Source organism: Indicator indicator, chromosome 6, assembly GCF_027791375.1.
Source record: "Indicator indicator isolate 239-I01 chromosome 6, UM_Iind_1.1, whole genome shotgun sequence".
Classification (NCBI taxonomy): Eukaryota; Metazoa; Chordata; class Aves; order Piciformes; family Indicatoridae; genus Indicator; species Indicator indicator.
This window is the reverse complement of record NC_072015.1, coordinates 18,866,852-18,885,933: the sequence shown is the minus strand read 5'-3', so window position 1 is coordinate 18,885,933 and position 19,082 is coordinate 18,866,852. Positions and strand designations below refer to the sequence as shown.

The 19,082-nt window shown below is 40.2% G+C and overlaps 1 protein-coding gene across 2 annotated transcripts; it reads left to right on the top strand.

Annotated features, from left to right (window-relative positions):
• The first annotated feature begins 4,158 nt into the window (after positions 1 to 4,158).
• OTULIN (OTU deubiquitinase with linear linkage specificity) lies at positions 4,159 to 17,304 on the top strand. 2 transcript variants are annotated; one of them, XM_054381574.1, is made up of 7 exons: positions 4,159 to 4,494; positions 8,323 to 8,399; positions 10,323 to 10,417; positions 11,438 to 11,581; positions 13,423 to 13,548; positions 14,264 to 14,533; positions 15,410 to 15,488. In XM_054381574.1, the coding sequence occupies exons 1-7, from the start codon at positions 4,190 to 4,192 to the stop codon at positions 15,410 to 15,412; spliced, it is 1,020 nt and encodes a 339-aa protein (XP_054237549.1). In that variant the 5' UTR covers positions 4,159 to 4,189; the 3' UTR covers positions 15,413 to 15,488. The 2 variants fall into 2 exon arrangements, with proteins under 2 accessions (XP_054237549.1, XP_054237550.1); XM_054381575.1 differs by lacking the exons at positions 4,159 to 4,494; positions 15,410 to 15,488 and adding an exon at positions 15,752 to 17,304 and having other exon boundaries at positions 8,288 to 8,399.
• The last annotated feature ends 1,778 nt before the right edge of the window (positions 17,305 to 19,082 follow it).

The following is a 19,082-nucleotide window of genomic DNA, read 5'->3' as shown; positions in this document are numbered from 1 at the left end:
GGCTTGCTTGTGGAGGCGTTTATGGACCTGGTGCCAGGCTGCTGGTGTGGATGTAAATGTGACTTTTTATTAACACCTGAAAGAAATCCTGTCTTCTACCGTTCAGGTCTTGCTGTGAATCTAGAACATGTTTTAAGCTTTAGCACTGGAGAGAATCACTGAGAGCTTTCATGTCACTGTTCTGAGTCTCTGGTCTCTAGAGCCTGTGCTCACTGTGTGTGCCAAGTGCTGTAGGGCAAAAACTGCTTGGATAAATAGAACACACACACTTCCCCACTGGTGCAGGACTTCGTCTGAAACTAACACCCTGTGCCAGTTAAAAAAATCCAACACTAGCTTATCTGACTGCTAGCACTGAAGTATTTATATGCCCTATTTTTCACCTTGCCAAAATACTACTGTAGAACTTTCTGAAGCAAAAGGAAATCGAGACTACAGGTGTCTGACTTCTGCCATGACAGGTACTTGCCGGTGCGTCGCTGCATGTTCTGTATGGATTGCCTATGGAAGCCCTGCTGTGAGTGGTTGGAAATAGGGGACCTCGCCCTGTGGGTGTGGAAGGGTTGTGGAGAGATTTAAATAAGGCTGATTTTGCTGTGTCCTTCAGGTAAGGCTCACCTTGCTTCACTGGAGGGTAAAGGATTTTGCCAGGGGCTCTTTGTGGGCTGAGAGTGCTGCAGTAAAATTTGTATTGAAGGTTGAAATGGAATATTTAATTACAGAATAAGAGTTCCAGCTGGGGAGTTAGACTGCATTTGAGTTGCCTTTCTCTGATGGAAAGGCCTTTAGCTTCCCTACAGCTTCCCAAAGTGATGTTGCTCCTGTGGGCCCCTGAAAGGATGGATTTGCAGTTGTGCAGCTCCTCTCTGTAAATATTCTCCCTGCCCTGTGCCACACCACAGTTGTATCTACTCCTGAACTTTGGAGGAAGCAACCTTGCAGCTACCTGGAACGTGCCTGCTTAAAACAAGAACTGCTCCAAAATAACCTGCTTCGCACTAGTGTCAGTTTTGTGTGTGGTGTAGAAATATTCCTGTTCTGTGTGCTTTGAAATGTTTAAAAGAACTTTTCCATGCCCAGCCATTTGGAGCCTTGCAGTAGATTCCCTGCTCAGGTCTGGTTTCTGAAGTAGAGAAGGCTGATAGGGTTGTTCCTCCTTACAGGTACAGAAGCAGACGTGGCGGAGACGGAGCAGGTTTGCGCTCGTCTAAGTCCCCAGGGTTTTAAACTTAGGCTGTCTAGAGGTTTGCTGTGGATGCTCCTTGGTCATATTCTCCCTTTCTACAGTGCCAGTCTAGCAGTTCCGAGCATCTATGGAGGTAACCACCGCAGTCCAAAAGAATAAGGAGAAGTTAGGAAATGAGGTCATGACCTTTGTAAAAGAAGACTTCATTTTCAGTTGACTTGGAATAGCAACAAAGGTTTATTTCTTTTCTTACAGATTCGTAGAACGGGTTGGGTTAGAAGGGACCTTTAAGGTCATCCAGTTCCCACTGGCAGGAACACCTCCCACCAGGCCAGATTGCTTGAGGCCTCATCCAACCTGGCTCTGAACATCTCCAGGGAGGGGACATCCAGAATAGGCACAGTTTGCCGTTTGTATCAGGAGTTTGAAAGAGAAATACTGAAAGTGGGGGAAAGAGCCAAAACTTCTGTGTATTTAAAATTGAGCACAATCAGTGCTAAACCCAGGTTGATTATCATAGAATCAGTCAGGGTTGGAAGGGACCACAAGGATCATCTAGTTCCAACCCCCCTGCCAAGGGCAGGGACACCTCACACTACATCAGGCTGGCCAGAGCCTCATCCAGCCTGGCTGCAAACACCTCCAGGGATGGGGCCCCAACCACCTCCCTGGACAAGCCATTCCAGGCTCTCACCACTCTCATGGGGAAGAACTTCTTCCTCACGTCCAGTCTGAATCTCCCCACTTCCAGCTTTATTCCATTCCCCCTAGTCCTATCACTACCTGATATCCTAAAAAGTCCCTCCCCAGCTTTCTTATAGGCCCCCTTCAGATATTGAAAAGCCACAATAAGGTCACCTCGGAGCCTTCTCTTCTCCAGACTGAACAGCCCCAACTCTTTCAGTCTCTCCTCATAGGAGCTCGAACCCACTGCCCCTTGTCCTGTTATCGGACATCACCAAGACCCCACTCCATCCTCCTGACACTCGCTCCTCACATACCTATACACATTCATGAGGTCACCCCTTAGTCTCCAAGCTAAAGAGACCAAGCCTGGCACCCTCAACCACCACCAACACGACCAACTGCCATTGCTCGAGGCTAACTGCTGCCGCTCGTGTGAGCGCTGCCTCCCGCGGCCGCGGGGTGAACCCACTGTGGGCTCAGCGGCAGGGTCCCACCGCAGCCTTGCAGGCCGTGGCAAGGCGGGGGCTGCCTGCCTTCGCCTTTCTGTCGCCAAGGCGCTTGAGCCGCTGACTCCCGGCGCTTTTTGCATGACGACATCCTAGCGGAAGGAAGGAAGGAAGCGAGAAAGTGAGGCTGGTGCTAGCGGGCAGGTGTAACGTTGTTTCCGGCGTGAGGACGCAAAGCAGGGGATTACTGGCGGCCGTGGCAGCTGGCAAGGCGGAAGCGGAGCTGCGATCGGGCTGGCCGGGCCGGGCGCTCTTGGGGCCACTACCCAGGCGCTGCGTGTACGCGGCCCGTGTCGGCGGCTGCTGTAGCTGGGCCGTGTGCTGTGTGCGGCCGATTCGGGAGTCGATGGCTTCTGCCCGCGGCTATCTTCCCGACTCCGCCGGCATGAGCGGCGAGCGGATGGCGGGCGAGGGCGCGGCGAGAGGAGGCGAGCGAGCGACCGGAGCGGAGTCGTCCTGCGTTCGGCGGACCGCTGCTGCTAGCGCAGACGGCCTCGGGTGGTGTCGGGTCCACGGTCCGGAAGAACAGAGAGAGCCGGGAAGGTGAGGCGTCGGCTGCCCTGCGCGATACACTGTGTGGATACTGTGGGCGGTGCATTGCACGCAGCCTGGCGCACCCTGTGCTGGGGAGTGGGGCTGGAAGTAGCTGGACAAGCTGTGCGGCCCTCTTCCTGAGCGGGACAGATGGGTATGGAGCAGGACTCTAGGACAACAATATCTGGAAAAGAAAGATTTTTGGCGTGTAGGAGTCTTTAAACTGAAAATAGAAACGTGTTGTACAGTTTTAAGGTGTGGGCAGCAGGTATTAAGACTGTCAGTTCTGAAATGACTGGCCTGGTCAGCAATGTTAAGAACTGTGTAGAATATGAATGTGGCAACTGCAAAGCAACCCATTTCTGTTAATCCTCTGTTATTTAGGTGATAATGCAAGTAGTCAGTAAGGGCCCTTATTCTAGCACTGGTTGTGGAGAGCTGGAATTCCCCTTCCCACACTGACAATAACCAGGCTAGCTCAGTCTGGAAGCAAATGAAGCTGTCTTTACAGGCAAAGCTACAATCTATAATGAAATGCAATGAATATGTACAAATACACACTATTCACAACATTTACAAATATGTATAATCAACAGAAAGACACAATAAAGCCCTCTGGTCCCCCAAAAGGGAGGTGCTGTGCTTCTTCCCCCTGCTTGTTTTTGGTTTGTTTTTTTTTTCCTCCCCCCATTTCCCAGAGCTGGCATGCGAAGGGAAAGAAAAGCCAAGAAGCCAAGAGGTGTGTTAGACTTAGCTTGTCAAGGTCAGTATGCGAGTGTGTGCAATATCCAGCCTGAAGAAGAACAGAGCAGACAGACAGACTGAGAGAGAAGACAGACTGCCCGACTGCCCATATTTTGTTTTGAGTACTGTCTCTTAAACATTTCTTTCTCTGCAATGGAAGTGTTTAGAATAATCATTATTTTGCTTTCTTACACCCAATAGTGATTTATTTACATGCTTGAACTTTGTGAGAAGATATTAAAGACAGTCTTAAAACCATCACATTGCGGTTGAGGAACTGTCACAGATTAGCCTCAGTAAGAAATTAAATTGGTTGTCTGAAAAGATGAATTTGAAAATGTCTTGAATGCTGTTTTATCTTAACCAAGTTATTCTGGATTTTGTGCTTGGTTTTAAGTAATTAATCTCTGAATCCTCAGAATACAACTATAGAGGTAGTACATTTTTCTTAAAACATGCTTTGGTTGTTGTGTGAGAGAGACTCTTCATGTATTTCTCCGTTCTTCAAAGCCAGGATAATTTTCAAGGGTGGATGACAGAACCAGCCAGCCTTTCTGCAGGTGCAAAACAGATGCAGAAAAAAGAGAGTGTGGCCGTACACTTAATGAAGCATGAAAGGGAAGTTGGTGTTCCTTCTAAGAAACTTGATTCCGCTACTGACAAGAAAGAGCAATCTACTTCGGAAATAAGAGGAAGCTATGTATATGGAAGTACTGGGAGACCTGAGAAGATAGATATCATTAAATCACTTATATCAGACCAAACTGCGTCTAGAAATTGTGAATTACATCTATCTGTGTCTAGTAATCCTTCAGCAGTGGAGTCATATGAGAATAGGTATGGATTTTTTAATTTTTTTTGATACACTAAGAACTTGTCTGTAGAAAGAGAAGGGGTACTTTTGGTTTGTGGCAGTGAATTTCTTGGCAAAATTTCATATATGTTAGTATCTTAGTGAAATCGGCTGAAATGTCAAATCTTAAAATTCTATCCTGAATTTTAAAATTAGCTGCTACTTTATATACTAATTCTAGTGATCTAATATGCTTTTACATGATGTATTAATAACAATGAATTTAATATGACATAAAAAATAAATATTCATCCCTTAGGGTAGTCTGCACAGGAATGCATCCAGGTGGGTTTTGAAAATCTCCAGAGAAGGAGACTCCACAACCTCCCTGGGCAGCCTGTTCCAGTGCTCTGTCACCCTCACTGTAAAGAAGTTTCTCCTCATGTCCATTGTTCCTTGTCTTTTCATTGTGAACCACCAGAAAGAGCCTGGCCCCCTCCACTTGACACCCACCCCTCAGATATTTATACACATTGATGAGATCCCCTCTTAGTCTTCTCAAGACTAAACAGCCCCAGAGATCTCAGTCTCTCTTCATAGGGGAGATGCTCAAGTTCCCTAATCATCCTCGTGGCTCTCTGTTGGATTCTCTCCAGCAGGTCTCTGTCTCTCTTGAACTTTGGGGAGCCCAAAACTGGGCACAGTATTCCAGGTGTGGTCTCACCAGGGCAGAACTTCCCTTGACCTGCTGGACACAGCTTTCTTGATACATCCCAGGATCCCATTGGCTCTCTTGGCCACAAGGGCACATTGTTGTCCCATGGAGAACTTTCTGTCCACCAGCACTCCAAGGTCTTTCTCTGTGGAGCTGCTTTCCAGCAGGGCAGCCCCTAACCTGTCCTGGTGCCTGTTGTTATTTCTCCCCAGATGTAGGACCTTGCACTTTTGTATGGTATCTTTCAATGCCAGGAGTTCTATACCTGCAAATTTTGTTAGCATGAAACTATTTTTGCCCATAGTCTTTTCCTTCACTCCAGCTTAATTTTGCTTCTCATTGTCTTAACTTGTTGGGGTTTAGTTTTTCTTTTGGTGGCATGGGGTTTTTTTGTTGTCTATTTTTAAATTGAGAAGTGTAGGATACACTAAGTAAAACCTGTATTTTTGCTGTCTTTGGTTCAGTAGGATGTAGTTTACTAGTTCAACAATGTGTTTTTCACACAGTACTATGGACTATTATGCATGAACGTTTTTCTTTATTCTTTTCTGTGTGTTATTATCACTCTATTGTCAAATATTAATGTGAAGATTAATGGGGAAAAGCTTTAGTTTTCACATTCTTGTTTCCACAGATTTTAACTGTTGCTATGCTGGAACAGTGTTAAGGTGCAATTTTAACTATTAAATGAGAGCGCTTGTGCAGGTAGCCTGCATCTCTTGTCTACCTTGTTGTTACTACAACTCAGTTAAATTACAGTATGTGGTTTATTCATGATGTTAGTGTGCCATGCTCTGGATCTATTGGTTCTATTTCATCAGCTCCCAGAAGGAAGATGGGGCGATATCATGCAGAAAGAGCATGATGCTGCTTACTCTACACCAAACTTCTTATTTTGAGCAACCCCACTAGTTTACTGATCTGATCACTTTCTTTTTTTGTACATTAAATGTCTGCTCTGCCACTTCTCATGTGATCGTGCTCATTTGTTCATGCTCAAAAAGGGAGACTATTGCTTTATATTTTAAATACTTAGCTTATAGGTAAACTAGGCAGGAGATCAGATACTTTCAGATACTGACTTGTTTGTGGCTTTTTTTCCTTAGCATTTTCAATGTTATTAGATACTCTTGAAACTCTTCACAAACTTTAATGGACTGTAACCTCTGCTGAGAAATAAGATTATACATGGAAATCAGGGTTTACTCAATGCCACACTGTAACAAGGATAAGTTCCTAGCATAAGTATTTCCATGATTTTTCTTCTCAGGAGGTAGTACTCTTTTTATGGAGTACCGTGTTTAATATCTACTGTATTGATTGTTTTGCTTTTTAATCAGTAATTATTTAGTACTGTAAAGAGTCAGATTTCAAGCAGCTATGTAAACACCCAGGAAATCCAGATTGAAAGCTAAAGGCTTGAAACTTGAGTAAAAGCTAACCTATAGTTTCATGATTGCACAGTAGATGACAGTTTCATGGTGTTAACCTATGTTTGTCTTTATGCCAAACATTTTTTTTTCTCAAGGGAAATATGTACAAATGGGTTAAAATGTTACCCTTTTTAAGTTGGTTTGAATAGAAAGAAAAAGAAACACAGAGCCGTAATTTACCAGTGTATCCTCTCATCTTTAATGACAGCAATCTAACTACCAGCTGGCTAAAGTAAACCCTTTCCTGCAATGCAGTTTTCCTAATTGTTTTTTCTCTGCTAGTAGTGTAAGATGGGGCAGTCACTGCTTAAATTTTTCCTGGGCTTTTTCAAACGTGCTGTGGTTTGGGGTACTTTTTGAGTGGTATGTTGGCAGCTACTAATAGTAGTGGGCAACAAATAAAAACCTTACCCATGTTTTTTTTTCTGCATGTGTGCTTTCTTCAAAATACAGACTTTCTATACAGTGTTAAATTAGTGGCAAGCCTAAATGATTTACTAACATGCTTGGTAGTGCATACACTACCAAGAGAGTTAAGTATTTGAGGCATGCAACTATGGTTTTAAAGTCTCTCTGTTAGATGTTACGAGAGATGCCACTAATCATGCTTTTAAAGGAATGTGCTATTTACTTTCTGGTTTCTGAACGCTGCATGGACCTCTGTGCTCCATAGTAACATTCACACCCTAGTTTTGAGATCTTTTCTTGTTAATACTAGGCTGTGCATAGGAGCAATATCCTTTTAGGCCTTCATTTCCTCCCTCATGGTCATCACTTGACTTCACGTCTGTATATAGGCTCAGATGGAGACACTTGACTCTTAAATCAGAATATCTTGACCAAAAAGCCCATGCTATTTGAGAAAGAGTGTTTGTCTGGTGGATCATACTTAGAATTTTGTTTTCCTTGAGTTTGTAACCTTCAAGGATGGAGTCAGGCTCTTCTCAGCGATGCCAAATAACAGGACAAGGTACAATGGGTGGAAGTTGAGACATAGGAAGTTCCATGGAAACATGAGGAAAATTTTTTTTCACTCTAAGGGTGGTGGAACACTGGATCGGGCTGCCCAGGAGAGTTGTGGGGTCTCCCTCTCTGGAGATATTTAAGACCCGCCTGGATGCATTCCTGTGTGACCTAGTATAGGTGATCCTGCTCTGGCAGGGGGATTGGACTAGATGATCTTTTGAGGTCTCTTCTGGCCCCTAATGTTCTGTGATTCAAACCAGCTGCACATAGCTGTCTACTTCTTATCACAATACTCTAGCCTGTATTCTGCTCATTACTGGGCAGATTGCATAGCCCCAGTGGAGCATACATGCAAAGTTCTGGTGAGTAATGCATTCTTGTTTGTATGCCTGTGTTGCAGTAGGCATATACTCAGCAAGTAAGGCATTTCAGTTTGTATCTTTTGCAAATGTATCCTGTAAGATTTACAAATATAAAGGGACTTTCTCTCCATACAACCAGCTGAAGTTCTGACTGATTAATTACCAGTGTAGGTGTCATAGTTAAGAGAGTGGAAGAGTTGAGAGTTTTTAAAAACTTTTTTTGGGAACTCCTGTTGTTTTATGAAAACGTGTAAGGTGGAAAGCTGACAGAGTTGAAAAAATACTTAGAGGAAGATTTAAGTACTTGCTTGTGGCTGTAAATGGGGGAAAAGATAAACGACTGTCAAATCTGTGCTGTTACATGATGTATGTGTTGATTTTTTTTTTTTATTGCAGTGGGCAGGAGGACATCTATCGTGATGCAGAAGAAATAGAGAGAGAGAAAATACTACTTTGTGAGACGAGCTCTTCAGGTACATCTGAACTTTGACATTTTAAATACAGTATTACAATTCACTGAGCACTTAATTTGTGATGATTTGACACCCTCGTTTCCGAGGTCTTTAGTGCACAAATATCTGGAATAGAAGTTAGTTATTGTGACATAGTGCAGTTTAGTTCACAGACACACACAAAAAAATCACTTTCCTGTAAAACTATTCACTCTTCGTATATTTTTTCCCCTGCTTATATAGTTAATTTACCAAAGAATGTGAAACCTTTGGAAAGCATTTATGTAACCTATGTGTTAAGGCTTAGAACTGGGCTAGTCACTAGGTAAGTGACAGATGCTCTCTATTAACCCCTCTACCCTCCCAAAGCAGAATAGAAAGGGAATAAGGGAGAGAGACTTATGGTTTGAAAAAGAAAGCTGAAACTACTTTAATGAAGAGAATAACAATAAAATAAAACATATACACAAACCAAATATAAACCCCAACCCTTGATGGCAATTATGTTATTGTCAGAACCAATGCTGTTTGGAGACACTGGGGAAGTCCCAGACTAGACTCAGAGGCAGACAGGAACCAGATTCAGGATCTGGATTCTGAAACTGGATTCAGGAACTCCTGCATCAGGATTGAAGGCAGAATGGACAGCGTCCTCCTGGGACACTAGCTGTTGAAGAAGAGGCTTGACTTTTCTGGTGCCTCAGCTTTATACCAATATGACGTATATGATCTTGGTCAGTTCAGGGTCACCTGAGCTGTCTGTTCCTCGCAGGTGCAGCTTTCTACTTTGCACCCCTCGTGAAGTATCAAGATTCAGCAGTGACTTTGGCCTGAATGCCAACCCTTGGTGCTAACTATAAACACTGAGCGTTATCACTACTAGAAGCAAACACTGTCAGTGAAAACATGCCATTAACTTCAGAAGGTGCCATTATTTAGAGGAGACTGAGCTAAAACATAAAATCACTGAACAGAATTAGTTCTGTTCTAATTCAAACCAGAACACATATAAGTATTGTTTTTGAGAATTACTGATTTATAGCTATTATATATATTATATTGCTGGGATCCCTTGATGACCTTAGTGCAATCTATATTGCAGTAAAGGCATATCATGGGTTGAGTTCAGTCTGCTGATGGGTATTCAATACAATGCTGCAGTCATGCCAGCGTCAAGATGAAAGTAATGGCTGGAGCATAGTATCATGGGCCTTTAAGTCCAGATTGTAGCACGAGAGGCTTCCTGTTCAGGTTGCTGCTTCTGGTTTCCAGTTTTGGCACATTGGTCTTTTCTGTTGGGCTGGCTGCTGTGTGCTTGGGGACTGGTGTGTGCTTAGGTGGGGAGAGCTGGTTTATTGCTGGCTTCTGCTGCTGCTTTTGCTAAGGTGATTGTATAGCCTGTGATCTCATTAAAACTCCTTATCTCAACTCAGAGGGTTTTTTTGTGCTACTTTTCCTCCCGTCTGTGTGGGGAGGGGAGGTGGGTTTTATGAGAGCTGGCTGTGTTAAACTATGATGGGGCTGTTGGGGTTCCAAGAGAAAACTGTATTTCTACTATTGTTTCAGGCTCATACAGAAAGATCTGTTACCTTTCTGCCTTATGTTCTGAAAGAAGAACAGAAACTTTAATCAAGTATTTTTCTGATTGATAAAGAAAATGAATATTATTTCATTAATTAACAGAGTAGAGATTACTGTTTTCCAGGAGGGAGAAGCAGTGTTCTCTGTTTTGTTGGACTCAATCATTATTTTTATTCACTTACCATTTTTAGAGCAGGTTGGGTTTTTTTCCTTCTGATACTAATAATTAGTAGCCATGCTGCCAGTCTCCTTTTGCACTGATGTTATATGAAAGTGATGGATTGTATTTAGAAGTTCAGTGATTTTTTGATGTTGTTCTGTTTCACAGTTACGGATATTATGTTACATATTCTGTTTTGACAGAACATAAACTAAGTGTTGCACCTGAAATGGACATCATGGAGTACTGCAGAAAAGAATGGAGGGGAAATACACCAGTAGCAAAAAAGATGAAAAAGGTATCAGTTCTCTTTTTGTCATCTTTTTGTTTTCATTGGTATGTTTAGTAGGCGATTCCCTATGGGAGCAATCTTTAAAACAGGAAATGTAATACCAGTGTTTTCTAGTCTCTGGCTTAGACGTGGCTGACATCTGGAAAACTGTTGTCTATACTTGTTCAAAATATGTTTTTTAGTAAGGCTGCTTGTTACTAGTGTAGGATTTTGTTCAATAACTGTTCTTCATTTGTGTTTTTGGTTGAAGTTTCAAATTCAGTTTATGACCCAAAATTGGTAATCTTGAGGGCTGTGGAAGTGGCAGAGCAAATTATCTACATTTTGCCAAAAAGTTTGGTTACCTTCCACAAATAAAAAGATCTATGTGTGATCTTCAAGAGATTAGTAAGGGAAATACAGATGCAAAGGGCATTGGCTCTTGCTAGTTTAGCTGAAGAGACATATTGAGCTTCAGAAGTTACATTTCAGCATTCCTGCTTCTGCTGAAAGTGTATGTGTGGGTACAGCATGGAAGGGACACGTGCTGAGGCATGTGTCAAGATGCTTCAGTATAAAAACAAATTTTCCCTGAGGTAAAAACAAACAACATGTGACATGTATTGAGTAAATGGAATACACTAGTGATGAAAGTTCTTGTAAGCACAAGAGTTTTTTTAGATTTATAGTCTTGTGTGTGTATGTTTATAGTTTGGAAGGTTTTTTAAAAAGTAGGTTACCTACCCACATCCTAATGGTATTTCTGCCTTGTCATCAAATAAATGCCACAACCAATTACCTAGTTGTATATCTTGTTTGTTATTCAGGAGAATTAAAGAAGTTGGGTTTTTTTCACAGTATAACTTGTGACAAAAGCATTTGAACTTCCAAAATGGGTAGTGGATCCAACTCTCTCTCTCTTTTTTTTTTTTTTAAATAGCGTTAGCATTTGGATGCTTATATTACAATATATTTTGTGATACCAGCGCAGGACCTTACAATGTTGTAATGATGCTTTCATGTTATTTGGACTTTGTGCCTTTCTAGGGATATGAAGCAGTTGCTCAGAAGTTTGCATCAATAAGGAGAGTACGAGGTGACAACTATTGTGCTCTCAGAGCAACTCTTTTCCAGGCATTAAGTCAAACTACCCAGTTACCAAGCTGGCTGCAGAGTGAGGATTTTACTATGGTACGTGTCAAACTCTAACCTATATTCTAACCTAGAATCAATATTGATTTTAACCTGTAATTTCACCATCTCATTTCTGTGTTATACTATATATGTTCACTTCTCAATATCCCTTGAATTGAGAAGTGGAAATGTTCAGTTTTATTGTATATTTACAATTCAACTTGGAATTTAGTCCAGTTTCTGGTTTATAATATATGAATAGTGCTGGCTTGTAATGTGACTTGTCTCTCTTCATCTTGCTTCACATAGTATGACAGTAACAGGTTTCCCATCAAACAGCTGGTAATAACAAAAAAAATGTAGACAACATACAGCATGTTTGGAAAACATCGGCTTTTCAAAATTACAGTATGTATTCCTCTATGCCATATATGGTTTCTGGAGATCTTGCTATGGATTAACAAATTGGATGCTACAGGCTTTTCATAAGGTGTTTATTACCCATGTCTTTAATGTTACTTAAAATAAGCATAAAAACAACTCCAACCTGACATGATGAACAGTTCTTAGGGAGCATTGATGGATAAGCAACGCAAGCTGTTTTACCAAGAGCAGAACAAAAATACTCCTTGAATTGTCTTGTACCAGCAAAGTCCATTTGCTGATGTCAGTGAACATGTAAGAAGCTGCCTCTATGGAAGTGGCCCACTTCAGGAGCTGAAGGTTCTAATTTTCCAGGTTGCTGCTGAAAGTGCGGTTGGTGAACATGGGATGTGTTGTAGGCTAGCAGTCTAGGCAGAATCTTACTGCACTAACTTTCTGTATAGCTTTAGAAGCCACCTTAAAATTTGTCATTGTGATCGCTAGTTGTTGAGGAAACTTCTGTTATGTTCTTGTAATTACTGAAAAAATATTTCTATGAAACATTACTTACTGCAGCAGTACACTGTAAAAAGATTTCCTTGTTAAAAAAATTTTCTCCCAGCTGATGACCATCTTCATGTTATCAAACTGATTTCTAGAGGAAAAAGTTGTCTGGTAATTAACGTCCATTTTAAAAACAAGGTGTACAACTATAAAATGAACAGGTTGAAATGTAAACTGCTAATTGTATCAAAGCAGAGAGTGTGTAAGAGAAATATAACAACTATCACTACAAAGGTGAGCTTTTTTATTTAAAACTGTTAACATGCATGTTTGAAGTTACTAGCATATAATCTTCAATTATTTAATTCTATAGGTCTAATTAGCATAGAATGCCAGGCTGGGGTGTGGGAAGGTCTGTGCATATCTTACAAATATTTGATTGCCATTAAAGAGAACATATTACTAATTTGGAATTCTGATAGATTGAAAAGTGGCTTGGAATAACTGATGGCATATCTGCTGATCTAGCCAATATTTAATTCATTCTGAGATACAATTTGCTCTTCCAGTTCTAGAGGTAAAAAGGATTAAGAAATGAGGCTATAAAACAGAATATGCAACTGCCAAAATGTCCTTCAGTGTTCACTGAAAAGAAAACACAGTTCATGTATTCTGATCAAAGTAGCTTGCACTCCACGAAGACTTCTGGAATGGTTGGTGGATGTCATCACATCTTAAACTTTCTCTCCTGGTGGTTCAGGAAAAGCTGGGGTAATTAATTTTTCCAGTGCTTGTGTATGTCTTAGGTGTGGAAACAGTAATAGATCAGTATTCTGATTATTACCTGGCAATTGTTGCAGAGAGCTAGTTGTATTCAGTTATGCTCGTCCTAGTACAACATTTGTTCAGACGAACGTATGAAGGATTATTTTAAAGTGATGTTTTAAAATAATTTTTTAAATGTGTTAAGTTGGTGGGATTTCCTCTCAAGACTTTTTACTTATGCTGCCTTCCCTTCTCTCAACTTCCAGCTTTCTGAAAACTTGTTGAGCAAGTATGACTGGATCAAGCAGTGGCAGCTAAAAGAGAAACTGGGCAGGAAGATGGGAAAAATAAGTGATGAAATAAAAGAATATTTAATACTTCTAAGGAAAAAGGTTGGAGAAGTATTAACAGATGAATATTTTTGTCTCTATTTCTTGTATTTATTTGAAGGAATTATGTATATTATGAATCAGTGCTGTTGCTACCTTAAACAGGTCAAGGAAAGAAATAAACCAAACAGAATAATGCAAAAGTAATTTCAGTAGTTTTTGTTCCACATTTATAGATTTTTTTTTTTTTTGTTCTGAGTTAATGTAACAGAAAAACAATTGTGCCCTTTCAGTGTTTGCACTAACTCCACCCTTCCCACTGTTGAAACTCTGGAACCTATTTAATAACTTTTCAGTTGTTCCTGTCCTAACTGGGCATGCATATTGCCTGCTTTTAAAGGTTTTACAGAATATTTTAAAGGCTGTATTCTGGCATTTTGATGCCTGAAAGGAAATATGCATTCTGAGTAGCAAATATAAAAAATAATGAAGGATGCAGAACTTAATGATGCAGGAAGCAAAGAGGTTATTACCCTACTGTTTATTGTCCCGTGACAGTATTTGTTTGGCCACCTTGCAATAATTTCCAGCATCCTTTGTAGTTTTGCTTAAGGACTAACTTAAGCAAAATCAGACTAACTCAACTTGACCTTAGTAGCACTACAGCTGTGCAAATATTCTTGATTGTGTGTTAAAAGGCACAAAGCCTTTCATAAATTATATGCAGCGATGGCTATTGACACAAGTTTTGTGTTGTTTGTTTTTTGTTTTTTTATAGTGGAAGACTATAAGTGAAATTAAAGGTCCTATTGAGAAACAAGAAGCTTGTGATAAATTGTTTAAAAGTGAAGAGGAGGAGTATAGACTTTATGAAGCACTGAAATTTTTGATGCTTAACACTGCTATCAAATTATACAGCGACGATAAAAATGGAAGGAGAGTTCCTGTCTTCTCATGGTTACTGTTTGCACGGGATACGTCTAGCAACCCTTGTCAGTTAATGCATAATCACTTGAATCATATTGGTCACAGTGGAGGCCTTGAACAAGTAAGGACAGATTATTGTTAGTGTTGTTTTTCTGTTTTGGAGATTTTAGTTTCAAATGGTTTAACAAATCAAGCAGCTTTTCTTGGTTAGATTAAATTTAATGGTCTAATGTCTGGATTATGGTTGGGAAAAATATAGTAGAACTACTTGCATGTAGTAAAAGCCTCTGAAGGCCTTTTAAATGTTTTTGTCTGGCAGCTTACACTTAGGTAAGTGTTCTTTTAAGGTACGGTGTTCTATTCATAGTAATATTTGTATTAGTCTCTTAATTGTTAAAGCCTTAAAATATTGTGACAGAAGCTAATATTTAAGTTACCAAGAGAAGATCATGTGTAGTGCAAATACTTGGTGAATTATGATAAACTAATGATGTTGCAGAAATGGTGTGCATATTAGGAAAAAAAAGTCTCAAAACAAAATGTAGTGGTTAATGTGCTGAATAACCTGAAAGATTTTTAGAGCCATCCTTTTAAAAATATGACATTGAGTATATTACCGTGGCATGGCAGTACAGCAGTTAAACCAGTGCATTATTATAGACACAGAAATGCTGGGGTTTATGTCTGTTTATTGGCTTAAAAATCTGACAACTGTAGTATAGATGAGAATAGGTTGCTGTTCCTGTTAAATTAGCTGGTTCATTGGTAACATTTTGCTGCCCTGTTTAGCTGACTTTTTTGTGCTAACTAGATTTATTTTAGCAATGTTCTTTGTAAATCGTTCTTTAGGACAGAATATGCTTGCCACTGTAGTACACAAGATAGAGTATTTTCCAGATTCTTTTCTGCAGTCCATCTTTTTATTTGGCTAGAGAGTTCAGAGCACCATCTAAGAGGGAAAGGATCATTTCCTGAAACCTATTCTTGTTTGGTTTAGTGACTTAAGACGATGGATACTGCTATGAGAGAATGTTCCCCCCTGTTTATGATAATGGAGAATGGAGAATTGGGATTCTCTGTACGAGGTAGCTTTTCTTTAGAACTAACATCCTTCTATGCCATTGTTTGGTCTGAAGAGCTTCACCTTAAAGGCACATTATCTTAGAGGCATATGGTTGAGATGCTGAACTGGAGATGCTTGTACGTATGTATTTGCACATCGTGTTTTTTTCTTTGAGCAATTACATCTGATAGGTATTTAGAATTTTTACAAGAAAAGTCTTTTATAAAATGTATGTTTCATTTTACACATCACATCTCTGCTTTTTTTCCAATGTAGGTGGAAATGTTTCTCCTTGCTTACACTCTGCAGTATACCATCCAAGTGTATCGACTCTATAAGTACAGTACTGATGAATTCATCACACTTTATCCCAATGACCCAGAGGAGGACTGGCCTATGGTGACTCTCATAACTGAAGATGACAGACACTATAATGTTCCAGTCAGAATGTGCCAAGAGACTATGCTGTAAACAAGACAAACCTGTGCTGCTTATTGAGGTTCCCAGTGCTATTTTGGAGCAAGATGATGATGAAATCTGCATTATTAAACCTACAGCACTTGAAATCTATTTTGGAAGTTTACATCTGAAATAACAATATCAAATATGTAGAAGCTTAAAGAGTAGAAAATTTGCAAGTATAGCTTATGTTGCCCATAGATAAAGGGGAAACTTCTGCAGTCTTTTTTTGATGGGCTTATTCTGAAAAGGAATGCAAAAACTATAGATACACATGTTTTATGAAGATAGATGATGCTGTAGTAAGACAGGAGCTGACCACCTGCTCCCTGAAATAATAGGATAATGATGAGCTGACTTTTCCAGAAAAGTAAGCTGGCAGTATCCTATATGTAATCCAGATTAGAAACAATTTGTACATATCTTGGGTCTCAGGAAGTAGTTTCATTCTTTTGCAGTTGGAATTTAATGCCTGCCATGGTTTATGCTATAAGAGAGATATTATCTAAAGTTTTCTAATGCTTTGGTGTTGTTTCCCCCACATGAATGTCAGTTATTTAGAATCCAGTTGTCTGTGGCACTGAAAACCAACAGCTTTTCTCCTTTCAACCCCTTGAGAGGATCATGGGAAAAAGACTTGATAATAAGGGAGTAGAAAAGTTTTTTGTTAGTATGTCACAAATTCAAAACCTACACTATATTCCCTCTTCAGTTGTGATAGCTGATAGGAGGCAACCCAGATGCCCAGCAACTTCCATGTCTGTCCCAGTTACTCTGTTCCTGTAATGCTAATCCTCACTGATAGCTGCTGTGGAGCACATCAGGATTTTAATTTGTCTAGGAAGTGCAGCAGAGCTGAGGTCTAAACTGGGTGCAGTGCCTCCACAACTTCTTTCTGCTTAGAACTACTTTTTATGCTTCAAGTTGAAGGAATACAGAATTTAACAGGTACTGGGCGTAAAAAAAATTTAATCATAACGCCCTTCACCTCTGAGCTTAAAGTGGAAGTGTGCCCTGCAGATCATGGAACATCATCTTGGAACAGCATAGTGAAGGTTTATTTAAATGACATGCTGGTTTATAAAAAAAAAAAAATACCTTTCATCCAAATATTATGGAGGAAATGACATGCAAAACTTCTGGCACATAGAACTTCTATTTTTTCTGTTTTGTTCTACTCAAAAATTAACCTTTCTGCTATTGTGAAAGGTAATTACAGAATGAGAGTGTGTATTCACTATGTTCTATACCATGTTTTAGACACGTCTAAATGAGGTCTGCCATGTACTCGCTTCTATTTATCATGTTGGTTTTGCTTTTTAAAACTAGTTAGATGTGTTACTGAAAATTTCCAGGAGCTACAGGGGAAGAAAAATAAACCAATTCTTTTGGCAGTATTTTGTTGCCTGTTTTCTCTCTAGCTTTGTATTTTTGAGGTTTTAATTTTGAAGCCCTTGTTCAAGTTAGTTATTTCTTGAAAGTTGAAAAGCATAGTGACCTGTGTAAAACAAATAATTATTGAATTGGTGCTTGGACATGGACAGCAAAGAAACAAAACAACCCCCAAACCAAACAAAAACACCAAACAAACCCCACAAAACCCAAACAAAACACCTCCAAAAACCCAACAAACTAACCAAAAAAAACCAAGCAAAAAGATCCCCACAACCCTGTTTACCATTATCTGAGTAATACTGAAGGGGAAAGAAAAATAAATTAACAAAGGCTTCTGATAGAAAAGTTTTACTTGTTCTCATAGCTGAAATTTAAGTTTTGATGTCTTCTAATTGCAGTACATTCTTGAGATTAAAACTTGACACCTCTTTGGAAAAGATGTCTTTGTCATACATTTAGAGTAGGGGCTCAATATATGACAAACGTCTCTAAAGCAGACAGCATTTTAGGGACTGAGTTTGCAGCCATTTTATAAGTAAACGACATAACTGGTTGAACTTGGGCGGCACTGAGCACAAGGTAGGTGTAAAACTTAGTCATGTATTGCAGAAAGGGAGTAACAAACAGAAAAAAACCTATTTTTCATCTGGTCTTTGGAGGTAAGCAATGAGTCTGTACTGCAGTGTGCAGCATATAGATTTAACTTACATTATAAAATTGACAGCTGACAGTTTTTAAGTTTCACTGAAAAGAGCTGCGGTCTCTTGTATTTTGTCTTTCTTTTGTCTCCTTGTAAGAAAGATGTTAGGGAGTTAATGGATGCTTCGCCACCAGCTTCTTTTCTGTTGGTGGAAATATACAGCAGAAATTCTGTGTGGAGGTCAGGTGATCTTGCTGGGCTGGGAGAAGGGGGACAAAATGGTATTATGTGGGAATAGTTGGCTGTGAGTAGAGAGATGTGCTGAGCTGGTGCTGGAGTAGGCAAGGTGGCAAAGCTTAGGCTGGGCACAGCTCTGGGAAGATTGTACTGAAGCAGACCTGATGGTGTCCTGTGGGAACTGACCCTGGGACCTGGCTGGCTGTAGAGATGGCTGGCTGTAGAGATGCAGATTATTTTTGCATGACAGCAGCAGCCCTATCCTCAAAAGCTAGTGAAGGTGAGTGAAGAGCCCTTGCACTTGATACACTTGCCCCTGTATCAAGTGAAGGGCTCAGTTCATGATGTCATGTCCCTAATATTTGTGTTGGTTCTGCACCCCTTGCATCTTGTCTTCAGGATGTAATTATTTGTTCTCCCAGTGTGCTAACTGGCAGGATAGGACCAAGAATGTTTGAAGGTAGCCAAACGTACTTTATGAGTGCTCCTTTTTTTGGTAATGGAAAATGATAGGCAGCATATTCTGGAAACTTGCTGCTAGATGACTAACATGCTTCAAGCCAGACAGATTGAAAGAATGTTTCTGCTTATAAATTTCTTGAGGAGGAGAACTTCAACCTGTGAGAATGGAAGGGAAACATTATTAATTCCAAAGAATTAAAAGTGAAATAGTAAAGGTTTAGGAAAGGCAGCTTTCTCCCTTTTCCCCCAGAGTACTCATTTTGGTATAGATGCTGATGAGTTGTCCTTACTTCTATTCCTGATTTCCTTTGTGTCAATGGAAAAAAACCCCAAACATCACCACCCCAGGATGCACTGAGCCATTGAAAGAACAAGTCAGTATTGACAAAACCTTGTATCAGGGCTGTTGAGTGA

Coding starts and splice junctions, on each gene's coding strand:
- OTULIN (XM_054381574.1), top strand. CDS start 4,190: ATGACAGAACCAGCCAGCCTTTCTGCAGGTGCAAAACAGATGCAGAAA. Junction 4,495..8,322: donor GTGGAGTCATATGAGAATAG/GTATGGATTTTT, acceptor TTTTTATTGCAG/TGGGCAGGAGGACATCTATC. Junction 13,549..14,263: donor TAATACTTCTAAGGAAAAAG/GTTGGAGAAGTA, acceptor GTTTTTTTATAG/TGGAAGACTATAAGTGAAAT.